The sequence below is a fragment of the Pungitius pungitius genome, chromosome 3 (genome assembly GCF_949316345.1).
Source record: "Pungitius pungitius chromosome 3, fPunPun2.1, whole genome shotgun sequence".
In the NCBI taxonomy this organism is placed as follows: Eukaryota; Metazoa; Chordata; class Actinopteri; order Perciformes; family Gasterosteidae; genus Pungitius; species Pungitius pungitius.
In genome coordinates this window covers 10,155,388-10,167,500 of record NC_084902.1, presented here as the reverse complement: position 1 = coordinate 10,167,500, position 12,113 = coordinate 10,155,388, and the positions used below count along the sequence as shown (strand labels likewise).

The 12,113-nt window shown below is 44.6% G+C and overlaps 1 protein-coding gene across 1 annotated transcript in view; it reads right to left on the bottom strand.

Annotated features, from left to right (window-relative positions):
• Positions 1 to 6,489: 6,489 nt before the first annotated feature.
• ift80 (intraflagellar transport 80 homolog (Chlamydomonas)) overlaps positions 6,490 to 12,113 on the bottom strand; it is a 29,000-nt gene continuing 23,376 nt past the window's right edge. Inside the window, exons 11-19 of the mRNA XM_037467839.2 lie at positions 12,043 to 12,107; positions 11,369 to 11,504; positions 11,131 to 11,278; positions 10,475 to 10,646; positions 9,296 to 9,385; positions 8,973 to 9,145; positions 8,664 to 8,787; positions 8,192 to 8,319; positions 6,490 to 7,483 (exon numbers count right to left, since the gene is read on the bottom strand). Coding sequence (XP_037323736.2) covers positions 8,209 to 8,319; positions 8,664 to 8,787; positions 8,973 to 9,145; positions 9,296 to 9,385; positions 10,475 to 10,646; positions 11,131 to 11,278; positions 11,369 to 11,504; positions 12,043 to 12,107 — 1,019 coding nt within the window. The 3' untranslated portion in view covers positions 6,490 to 7,483; positions 8,192 to 8,208. The remainder of the gene's footprint in view (positions 7,484 to 8,191; positions 8,320 to 8,663; positions 8,788 to 8,972; positions 9,146 to 9,295; positions 9,386 to 10,474; positions 10,647 to 11,130; positions 11,279 to 11,368; positions 11,505 to 12,042; positions 12,108 to 12,113) is intronic.

The window sequence follows — 12,113 nt, the reverse complement described above, 5'->3', positions numbered from 1 at the left end:
CCATATTACCCAGCACACCGCCCCAGGGGGCGGACCCTGTGCGTTCAATGGTCACGGAAGAGCGAAATCCTGGGATGTCACATGGGAGTTTGATATGAGGGACGCGACTGAGGGCCCGACCCCTCCCACCGCCTACATTCGGAGTGACTCAGCGCAGTGGTGCGGAGTCGGGGGTGGTAGGGGGGGGGTCAAAAATCCCCTGCCCTCCGCCTACACTCAAAACATGTGGGAATGGGAAAACTTTATCCTATATTTAACCTTAAGGTGTCTATCCGGTTTGTGTGTGTGTGTGTGTGTGTGTGTGTTAGTCTCTGTAACTGAGTCATCGGGGGCGCGGTGTCGGTTGAAGGGTTACCTTAAAGAGGAAAAAGAGGTTGTCTTTTGGGGGGGTTAGTTGGGGGCTTTTGGCAACCTAGGAAACGCTGTGTGTGTTCTGACGCTCCACACTCACCTCTCTCTGGTTTCTCGAGTGTGTACATTAGGTTCTTCTGAAATGCAAACAGGCAGGAGAATAGAAAGTGGTCACTGCAATAGTGTACGCACATTGTGAATCAGCTGCATCATATCGCAAAGTTTAACACGACGGAAAAGCAGCTCCTCGCCTCACAAAGAGTAAAATCCTGTTCCCCAAATCAACAGCTTACCGAATGTCATTTCACACCGAGAGTAAAAGATGGAGATCTTGGGTTGGTGACGTCTGTGGCAGTCATGGCCACATGAAGATCCCATTTAAACAGAAAGTAGCAATGCTGAGTCAAATCACTTAGTGCTACATCCATCAAACCTGTCTAAATGATTGCAGCGTATTAGGGCCTGTAAGGCAGCTATTTCCAGTTATTCACTAAGTCTAAAACACCAGCTCAGCACAAATCTCCCAACTCATTGGATGTATTAAAAGCACGGAGAGCAATTCCCCTTGAGACAGAAAGGGGATTTTACCCCTCTCCCTTCTGTTAAGTAAAGAGGGAGGGGGGGGTTCTCCTCAAAGGGAGTCAGGATGATTTAGATCCCACTCCAAGCCAAAAACTCCATGCTGGGAGAACAAGCGACGTAAAGGTAGAAGAGGTGAACTCTTTCATTGTGACACATTTTCTAGATGCGTCCACATCTACGCTTGCTCAGGTGAGGATGCGGAGTGTTTGCCTGTGACATCATGTGATCTCTTCCCGCTTCCATTTGCCTCGTCCCATTCGAATGCATATAGTCCTGGGGGAAAAAAGGGGGAGAAAAATGTCACTAAGACACTGACACAAACAAACTGAAACTAAAAAATATAGTATTGTACTCTCAACAGACACACAATGGTGTACACTTGAAGCAGACGGAGCCAGCAGAGCGATAAGATTAGAGGAAGTACGTGGGTGTGAAATAGCTGTGGTGTGGGACTTTCTGAATTCACACAATCTACACCGACTGCAGACCCTACTTTTTATTACAGTTCAAGCTGATGGGAAGACGAAGGCACCGATGAAACCCACACAAGTATCCTTTGATTCTGGGCTTGGAACCGCACGGATAGTTTTACACAAACACACAAATTGAACGAGCCAATAGCTGTAGATGAATCCCCCATAGTCTGCAAATTCCGACACAACTGTGCTTACACATACTTGCACAACAGAGCAGATGTACAGTGCCCGTCAAAAGTTTGGACACACTTTGAATTGAATGAGACAATGTGTGCAAACATTTGACTGGTATTATATGTGCTGTGGTACTAAACACTGTTCCAGATCACGAAAAGACCAGATTGTTTCCTAAAATACAATAAAAACATTTTTTAAAAAGCTGCAGAGGCTGAAGTTGGTTTAAGCACACTAACCCCCGAGGGTGTGACTTCTGCTCTGGTACAAACAAACCAAGAATCATCCGCGTGTCCATTAATAAAGCCCGAGGCTCGACAAGGCGCTGTTTGTTTCATTATTAATGCCAACGTGATAACCGTGGCATTGACAGTTGGGCGGTGCGCACATCAACACATCAACATGAAAATGAACGCTGCCATTCATCAATGCGCGGGACTAATGGACTCCATAAAAATGAATTAATAAGGAACACCACAAGAGACCTTTGTACCGGAATAATGGAAGCATACAGCAGAGCACATTAATCATCGCGTTGTTAGCCATACGAGGGGTTGCCTTCTTTAAATTAAATTGTCAAAACAGAAGCAAAGTTGCCTTTTGTGTTGTTCAATTTAGTCATAAGTGTTCTCCAAACAGCAGGATCCTATAATAATAATAATAATAGTAACATAGTAGTATCCGTTCATAATATGATGGGTTCGCTAAAAGCTGCTCATTGATAGATTAAGAGAAGGAGGGGGGGGGAAAAGGATGAAAATGTCCATCAATCTTACTCACTCACATAAGAACAGCGATCTGTGGTGGGTTTCAGTGAATAAAGGGAAAAGGAGCCAGAACGGGTGGGTTAGAAAGAGTGCTGAAGAGTAGAAATAGAAAGAGTAAGGGTATAGATGTGGTTAGATTTGGATGTGATTAAAAAGCCAAATGCTCTCAAGTTTATGTGGAGTATTTTTCCACTTTCCAGGAATCTTAAGCTGTGATCAAAAATAGCAGTAGGTCAATAAGATTCCACTATCGCTCAGCGGAATGGGCAGAAGTGCTGGGAAAGCCCTCGAAAAACAAAGGAACTGAAAGGACTTGCTTTCAGAGCCACTGTCCACAGACTATTGATTGTGTATTTGTTTATTTGGTTAGAAAAGTGCCCTGAGATCATGTTTCCCTAATCGAGGCAGATTACAGAAAGAAATACGATGCTGCATGAATTGGGTTGCATGATGTTAACCTTCCACTGAAATTCACGTCATGATGCTCCAGTAATTACATTTTGTGTATTGTGCATTAGGCCGTGTTAAGGAAAGAAAGAAATACAGACTGACACTAGTGATAAAGAGTATTATGAACACAGGAGGAGCTTAAATGTTTCTGAGGATCCCTCTCAGATTTCACACCATGAGGATTTGAGAAAAATATTTTATTTTTAACATAACAAGATAAAGTCTCCATTGTTCTGTTTGTATGTCCATTCACTCCCTTTAAAATCCAGGGACATGAGGCTTTGAAAGTACAACCCACACCTTTTTAATGAAGGATGTATCTATTAGTGCCATTTCAGGGCAAAGGACTTGTAGGGATCCTTGATTTACTCGAGTACTATGCACACATTTGACTTATTTGTGGCAAAAGAATACAGAGAAACAAAAAAATTATAAAATAATATCAGGTACTGTTTCAGATTGAACTATGGTAGCTCCACCCCAAAACAACTGCAACAGTAGAATGCTCCCTACTGTACACATGACTATGAGTAATTAGGCTAGAATCTACTATTCTATCAACTATTTTTGTTTCTTTTTACGTTTTCAACTTGTTGTAATAAAGCAGTTCTCTATTGCAGCATTGTGGCTTATACAGTAAAGGATCTCACTCCACAATTGGGACAACAGGGACGTGAAGATTCAGATTTGTTGGTTGTCACCCCCTCTATACAGCTTTCCCAACAGAATATAAACGCCGGGTATCTACAGCCATCATCGTATTAGCATCATCAAGAGACACAGTTGTTGACACGGAGAAGGTGGAGTTGAGACCCACAGTTGAGGTAAGCTTGTGACCAAATGATGGGGACCATAGCTGTGGGACGCACTGATGCGAGGAGCTAATGACCACAATGCCTTCATCTAATAACGACGTGAGATTATTCATGATTCTCTACTACTCCCTTCTCGTCGCTGATGTGGCTCCAGTCCGATCGCCCACACTGCAGCAGACGGGTCATCCCCGGCGAACAGGCACCTGCGGTCGGCTGCGCCCTGCAGCGGCTGTGAGATGAGATCGGCCTATAACGGAACACAGCTGGGAACAAACAAAGGCCGACCTGTAACACCTGGACGGAGAATTCAAATTACATCATAGCAGGAACGAGCGACGTGACGCGCACTTTCCGCCCCCGGGGAGATCCAGAAATGACGTCCCGTGTGCCGGGCAGCGGCGGGACAGTGTACGGGACCACTGGCACCTTTTTCTCGGCCTGCCTGCTCTCCGCTTGTCAAGCCGTCCGGAACTGCGGGGAGGTCCAGTGCGGCGACGGCGACCAGTGCTGCCCGCTCACCGCGCCCGGGAACGGCAGCGGCGGCTCCGCGGTGCGCTGCTGCAAGCTGCCCATCCACATATTCTTCGACAACGTCGGCTGGTTCACGCGGAAGCTGTCGGGCATCCTGATCCTGGGACTGCTTTTCGCCATGGGCTACTTCATCCAGCGGATCATCTGCCCGCGGCCACGCCGTAACCCGCGCCACGACGGCAGCGAGGCGCCATCCCTCTTCCACGGGCACGCGTCGGCGTCCCAGGACTCCCTGCTGGACCGGTACCCCGAGTACAGCCTGGGGGACTTCGCCTCTCCGAACCTGCCCGCTTACGAGGAGGTGAAAAATTTGCCCACGTACGAGGAGAGCATGCGGGAGATGCACAGAGACCGGTCCGGCGACAACTTGCTGTCGGGAGGCGAGAGGGGCGAACAGGGCAGGGCGCGAGCCGGAGACCAGAGACGGGATGTCCTGGAGGGGTCGGGACCGCAACACGGCCCGCGGACATGTCGGAACTCGGTGTGATACGGAGGGGAGGGGGGGGGCTGATACGACAGAATGGGCACTTCTTATTTGGATAGAATCGGGGTAATTATCTGGCAGGGGTATCAACTCAAGTGCAATTACGATCTCGAATGTAAAGAATAATGGAGGAGGCTGAGAAAACGCACGTGTTTTGTAAGATTATAGCGGATTATTTGCTTTTTGTATGCAAATGCCCGCTTGGGTTAAGTAAAGGAGATTATGAAGAAAGCGAAGGCGGCTGAAATCGACGCTCTTTGTGAGACGGACAGCTAATTTGGCTCCGGTACAATCGCATTAAATTTCACTTAAGCACCTCGATTTAAAGTGGCACCGTGAGACAGTTTTCCTTCTGTCAAAGTATCGTCCTTTTCTTATTCATAATGCTAAGTATTCTGCTGCAACTGCAAGACCTCTTTTATTTATTCCGTATTGCATTTGCATCCAAAAGGGAAGAATATCTTCTTTTTTCCCCCTCAGCAACCTGAAATGGGCTTAAAGAGGGAGGGAAGGGGTGAATATCAATTGTAATACTTTCTGCAGCACACATTTGTGTTTATCAGCCCCTCTTAGAGCCAGTGCATTTGATATCTTATCAGTACGAAGCCAGTATTTTACAAAGTCACAAAAACGCCAGTGGGGGCTGACAAATGTCTGGTGACCGGAGCCATTTCTGATAAAGCTAAATGGAATGATTAAATACGGGTATCCTGGGAGCCTTTCTGTGGCTACATGCATCAGTGACTCCCAGACCCTGAACTCGGTACAAGCAATGGCAGATTTTACAGCTGACATACTTATACGCCCTAAACTGTAAGGTTACACAGTCCCATCCGCATGTCAAACAACATCAAAACTGCTAAAGTGACCGAAAGATAAAAATAAGGAGGGGAAAATACAATGGACGGCCATCTGGAAACAAGGGTGGGACAAAGGCCGTGCGCTAGATGTGGTCTGAGAATAGAGGTATTTTATGAATGTTGTGTCTGTAACCCCCCCACCCCCTTTATTTGACACTACACACCTCATTATACCGGGCCGAATGGTCTGTTTACCTGGATTAACGCTAAAGGTGTATTCACTATGAACAGTCCATTAAAATGCCTCATGTTACAAAAAAGCCCGTTCCTCGTTGTCACTTTTCCTTCGGCATTACCTGTGTGCATGGTGAAAAAGTCACGTTTGCCACATCTCTCTCCGGCACACACTTGAAGCAATGCTTGCAAATCATTATCACATGTGAAAAATGTCCACCATTCGTTCCCAGAGCGTAAGATTATATCTTCAAAATGTTTTATAGTTCTAGTTAATAGTTCTTTCCTCACCAGGTGTAAAGCAACCAGTGACCTTCAACCTTAAATGAACTCTCTGCAATCAGAAAGACCAATGAATACTGTACGAACAGGCATCTGCCGAAAGGACTGTCGTTCCCAACAACAACAAGTACAACCTCAGTTAGCGTCCGGTTCAGCTATTGGACTATTAGAGCGTGAGCTCCTCTAATGTTCCTGACGCTAGAAGTCCTAAGTATGATGGTGGCTGGTGCAATCCAATACTACCAGACCGTGATGGTTGGGGCTTGTCCTTTCCACAGGGATATTTGCGGGTGGCTCGAGTTTGCTCTTAAAAGCATTAAATGCATGCTCAAAACCCACTGAGGTCGAGCGTGTGACCCCAAGATGCATGAAGTCATATATAGAGTGCTACTAAAACCTTAAGAGGTGTAAATGCTGCGCTCCACTCCTTCATAGCCCTTGCAGCTTCGTCGTGGACATCTGAGCTGGAACAGCGGGTTTAGGGGGCAGAGGCCTGGACCAGTCTCCAACAGTTCCCGGCATGAAACATTCATAATAGTCCCCTTGCAAGGGGTCAGGACCGTGATTTATTTGTCTAAAATCCGCATTACAAATCCAAATGGATGTGTACAAACATACACAGAGACGCACAAATACACACTCACAAACCACATCAGATTGTGCGTCAATGAGCCAAGTTGTTTTATGGCTCGCTGGACCAAAGAATGGATCCACTAAAAAGGTCAAATCAATGGGCATTATCCTCCTCATAAATTCTACATTATATTCTGGAAGTGTATTTTTAGGAGAGCTGCATTGTTGGGTCATAAATCCAATATGAGAACTTGCAAGTCATTGAATATTAAGCTACATAGTTTAATAAGTATCCATTTGGCCTTTTGTGCATCGTGAAAAAAACATGAAATGCTATAGTCAGTTTTTTGTTCAGTAGATAAAACAGATTCTAAAAAGTGTAGAAAACACAACACAGGAAATCTAAATACATTTCCTACACACGTTACTAAGATACGATACGCAATGTAAAGTGAAAGAGCCAGTATGAACATAGCACTCATTTCTATTATTTCTCTATATTCTTCAGGGTGTGTGGCCTCTCTCAGCGGTAATGCATGTGAAACCTGACACCTGATAAGTCTTTTCATAGAATAATGGCGTTGGTCTAGCCCACTGTGTTTTTTCACACAGGCATTATCGGCTCCGAAGAAGGCGTATACAGGGAGTAAAATAAGAGCAGAACGGTAAGCCAGGGAGAGCCTCGGGCAAGTAGCTAGAAGAAAAAAAAGAGTCTCTCATTTGACGTGATGTCTCATCTGAGGCCACTCACAGTTCCAGCGATCTTGCCGATCAATTTGCACCCTTTCTGTCCACATCATCTTGACATAGCTGAGCAGTTGTTGATTCCCGAGACAGATATTCTCCCTCATTCGTCCCACCTGGGTCCCACTTGGCGAGATGGATAGGATATAACGGTCCGCTGATGTACTGGCCCTCTGCCAGCCAGGGGGTGGAGCTGCATGGCAAGCAGTTGGTTTCACACCTCAGCAGAAAAGGAAATACAAGAATAACTCAAAGAGAGGCACATATTGGACTCTGAAACACACATGCACCCAGAAATACCTCTGGTGCCAGAGCAAAGCTGAAAAAACATGTCAAATACTCTGATCTTTGTATAAAACCAGTGAAGCATCACCACATTAAATCAATAAAAAAGTCTGAAGTAACAGTAACAGTTAGGTAGTAGCAAAAATTGTGAATGAATGTACACAGTATTTTCCTCAGTTTTATTAACGGACATTAATTATAGTGTTTACACAATTCTTAAATACATAAGATGTAAAAATATATATCCATACAAAAACACAAAAAAACCTCACAGACAAAAACAGAGCAATACATTTATCCACAACTGAGCCTTTCAAATCAACTTAAAACTTGACATATTCAAATCATTCACAACCCGATATGACAGAAAGGCCAAAACAGTGTTGTTGCTGAAAAATAGTAGTATTGATAGATACTCTTGCCAAATAATCCACCCATAGTAACAAAACGCCATGTACAATGTTGTACAAATGTTGAACATTATTACATTATATGCCACAAGATTGATGTGTAAAAGTCTTTAAAGTTAATACACTTTCAACTAATAGTAGCTATTTTAGCTTAAGCATGGACATTTTCATTACTTTGAGGCAGAGCCAAACCACTTCATGTTCACCAAATGTCAAGAACACGTGGGAATCACTTTCTGCCGATGTTTCGTTAACGCCGGGAGGCCACGCTGCTTCTCATGGAGGTGTTCGCAGCTTTCTCCCTCTCTTTAGCCAATTCCATATCGATCTTGGCCTGGATTTTCTCCCAGTCAACCTCGACCTGGTAGAGGGACAAAAAAAACTAGATGAGGTGAAATTGATAAACCAGGAAGCATCTAAATAAGTCACATTACTTAAGGCCAGTATTGCATTGGATGCTTGAGAAGTGTGTCATGCATTAATGCCGCTTCCCCTCCTGATCCGACCGAGGCAATCCTATCAGAAATAATCACCCCAACAATACTGCTGCGAGATTAAACAACTGGCAGCAGACTTGGCAACAACAACTTAAAAGGATTTTATTTTATTTTGTTCTGCAGCCTCTTCTGATTGGACACCAGAGAAAAGGCCTCAGCTGATAAATAATGCTCTCAGTGTGATTGCCGCCTGCTGCCCTAAACTTACCCCTTCAGCGTACTGCAAGAATCTCTTGTTTGTCTCCTTCCTGCCAAATTTCTGCAGGAACTTCCCTCTATAGGCCAGCACAGTGTCTACATGTGTCTTGTGTTTAACCGCCAGCTCCAATGCCCTAAGACACACAATGACAAGATGCAGACACAACATGTTAACAAAAACCGGAACTTCACCGGAGATCGCTCTCTACAACCTCCTTCTGAATGCAAGGCTGTGTAACAGAATCCTCCAAAATACCTTCCCTCTCCTTTCAGCTGTAACCTTTCACATCCATTCACACTAACTCTGTTAGAGATGTACCTTTCCCAGTTGAAAAGGTCAATGCTGACTCGTATGGCTTGGTAGATGAGACCAGCTTGTAACAGTGTGGCCTCAGCCTCCTGGATCTGACCGCTGAACATCAGGATGTGGGCCAAGGACGACTCCTTAGATGGCTGCTCCTTTATGAAGTTGATGTACTGCACCCTCGGTAACTACAAGAGGAGAGGGAGAGGATTGTGACTGGGTCCAATCAGAATCATTGTTACAGTTAAAGCAACGGCGTATGTGAGTGTGCTTGCGTTGATGTCCTGCCTAAACAAAAATTGTAATCAATTGAATTGGCGATTAACTAACGCTCTTACCTCCCCAATGGCGGCGTAGGCCATCTCCGCTGTGGTCAGCTCCCTGTTGGCCATCGCCATAGCAGCAAGACACGCCCACAGAGATTGGTCCTATAGGTGTGGGGATTTGTAAATGACAGTATCTCAAGCTGTTGAATGTGTTTTCACATTTACCATTTTGCTATGTACACATGAATATTATTATTATTATCTAAAGCGTTTTAGATGCATTTGTCAGTCAAACGTTCAACGAGTTACAAACTGTGCTGAATGAATGCTGTGTACATAGACAGAGGACAGAAGCTGCTGCTGCTCCTCTATCTTGTTGCTATCTGAACCCATCACAGTTGAGCAAACATTTCACTCCAACCACCACTGTGGAATCCCCGATTTAATCAGTGTCCATCAGTAAGACAAGCAGCTACCATCCGAAACCGTTCATGGAAACAACAAATAACACCGCCTGAGATCATTCCTTTTTTTGTGTATGACTCAAAACCATTTCCTGTGTCAACTTCGATTCTGTCAAGGCTTACTGACAATTACTGTAATTCTAGGAAAAGCAGTGCTGCCACCAAACTCTTACCAGAAGTAGACGGGGGAGGGTCGAGGAAAAAACTCTTGTGCCTCTCGCTCTCTGTCCGTCCCTTTTGTCCCACCCTCTCAACTAGCTGTCCATTTCTCCAGGGTTGTGGTTCATTGCCCAAATGAAGAAACAAACAAAACTGCATGCAGCGTGTTTGTGTGCATGTGAAGAGTTTACGCTTACATATAGTGGAGTGTGTATTTACGAGTGAGGTCTTTGGGGGCTAAATCCGGTAAATGGTGTCACCAGGCTAATTGAAGGCTAATTAAAACCTGCTGGTCTGGTCCCATAAACCTGTCTACTGCTTTCTCATTTCAGACCCCGTCTCGCTCTCACACATGCATGCGATTGACACACACACACACACAGGAACGTGGACCGCAGGATATGTCACACCATCGCAATATAAACTATATAAATACAAATGAAAAATAGAAGACGTTTAAGTCAATGCTAAGAAGTACTTGACACTGTGATTTTGTCTGGTTATCTAACGAGTGAATAAAATTTCAAATAGGTATACAAATACAAATATCTGATGTACTAATGCCCAACAATGTTCTCACTGGCACACGTACGCGCGTGAATAGCGTTGCGCTAGTTTTGTGTCTGACCTTGGCAAAGCGGCAGAGGCGCAGGGCGTCCTCCCAGCGTGCAGTGGTGCTGTATTCGTGCAGGAGGGCTGGGTATGGAGGCACGCTGCTGTAAACCAGTGAACCGTCCCCTTGGCGTAACGTCACCTTGGTGCCCACATAGCCCAGAACGTGGGGTGCACGGCTGAACTCACTTTGAAGAGAGAAAATACGTTCACGCGCGCACACACACATACATTCACGCACAACCCTAACAAGTAACCACATCCTCACAGTTTTGCTGTCACAGAAAAGCCAGCAAAGAAGTAAGTGTTCCTGTCTTTATTTTATGGGCCTAAGTAAAACATGTAATATATGTAAAACCAACTTAAATGAGGTAGTGTGACCATGCACAATCAAATGATTAAGTGTAAAACTGGACAACAGCAAGCCATAAACCGCTGACAGAGGGAGAGACAAGCCAAAAAACTGCATAGAAAGTGTATGGCAGCTTCTGTAATGAAGCTGAGGTTGAGGCCTTTTGGGCAGGAAGCATTGTACAATCTGACAGCAAAAAAATAGGGCCTTAAGCGCTATGTGTTGCACCTCGGGAATGAGCTGGAAGCCTCCAATTTTAAATATATTAACTGTTCATGAATAAATAGTATAAAACTGGGAGACAATGACTGCACGTCTACCTGCCATCCTTTGTGAGCAGCGTTTTTGGCAGCAGTTCCTTGTCAGTGAAGACGACACTCGGGTAGTACCACACTGTGAACAGGTTGTCTTGGATTCCACACAGGATGTTGGCAGCGTCATTCCAAGCCATACTGTGGACCATGCTACCTGCACATCAGAGCACACACACAATAATCACGTTTATCCGAAGAGAGTCACACACATCTTCTCAAGAGAGCTCCCTCCTCCTTGTCTCACCAATTTTGCAGATTTTGGGTTCCCGCCCAAGGTGACGCACGGAGGTCAAGTAGAGGTCACGGTTCTTGTCTATCAGGGCAATCTTCCTCTCAGTGGATGGGCCACACTTGTCCAGAGCTACCTCTACCACCTCCAGCTACATATAGTAATGAGACACAATGACAAGGTTAATGTTCGGTCAATGAAAGGTCAGGAAAGGAAAAGGGGGAAAAGGAATGTGAGAAAACAATCCATATGAATTACTTTTCATTTGAAAAGTATTTATTTGGCACAGGAGTACACTATACCTAATATCTATTGTATTACTTAATTAAAAATACTCATCCCTAAGCTTTATCTATTAAAATGAAAGTCCGAACAAATTTTAAAACATATTTTACCAAACTATGTAACCTACAATAATTTTATCTATAATATAGTTTTAAATAATTACTGTGATACACAAAAACTAACCTATGTCAAAGATAACTGGGCTGTATGCAACAAAATTAGTCTCTCATTTGCATAATCAAATAGTGTACTCACACACGTCTTTAAGGGACACACAAACAGCAACACGACAGCTGGGCAGCAAGGGTGACAAATATTTGTCACCCTGCCGAAGTATCGAGTGTCTACACATCATTGGTTTTGACACACATTAGGTAGATTTAAGGGATCAAAGGATTACGCACCTTGTGAGTCAGGGGCTTGCCGTCGCCAAGGGGTTTCCCGGTCAGGGCGTCGAAGAGAAAGATGACTGGTG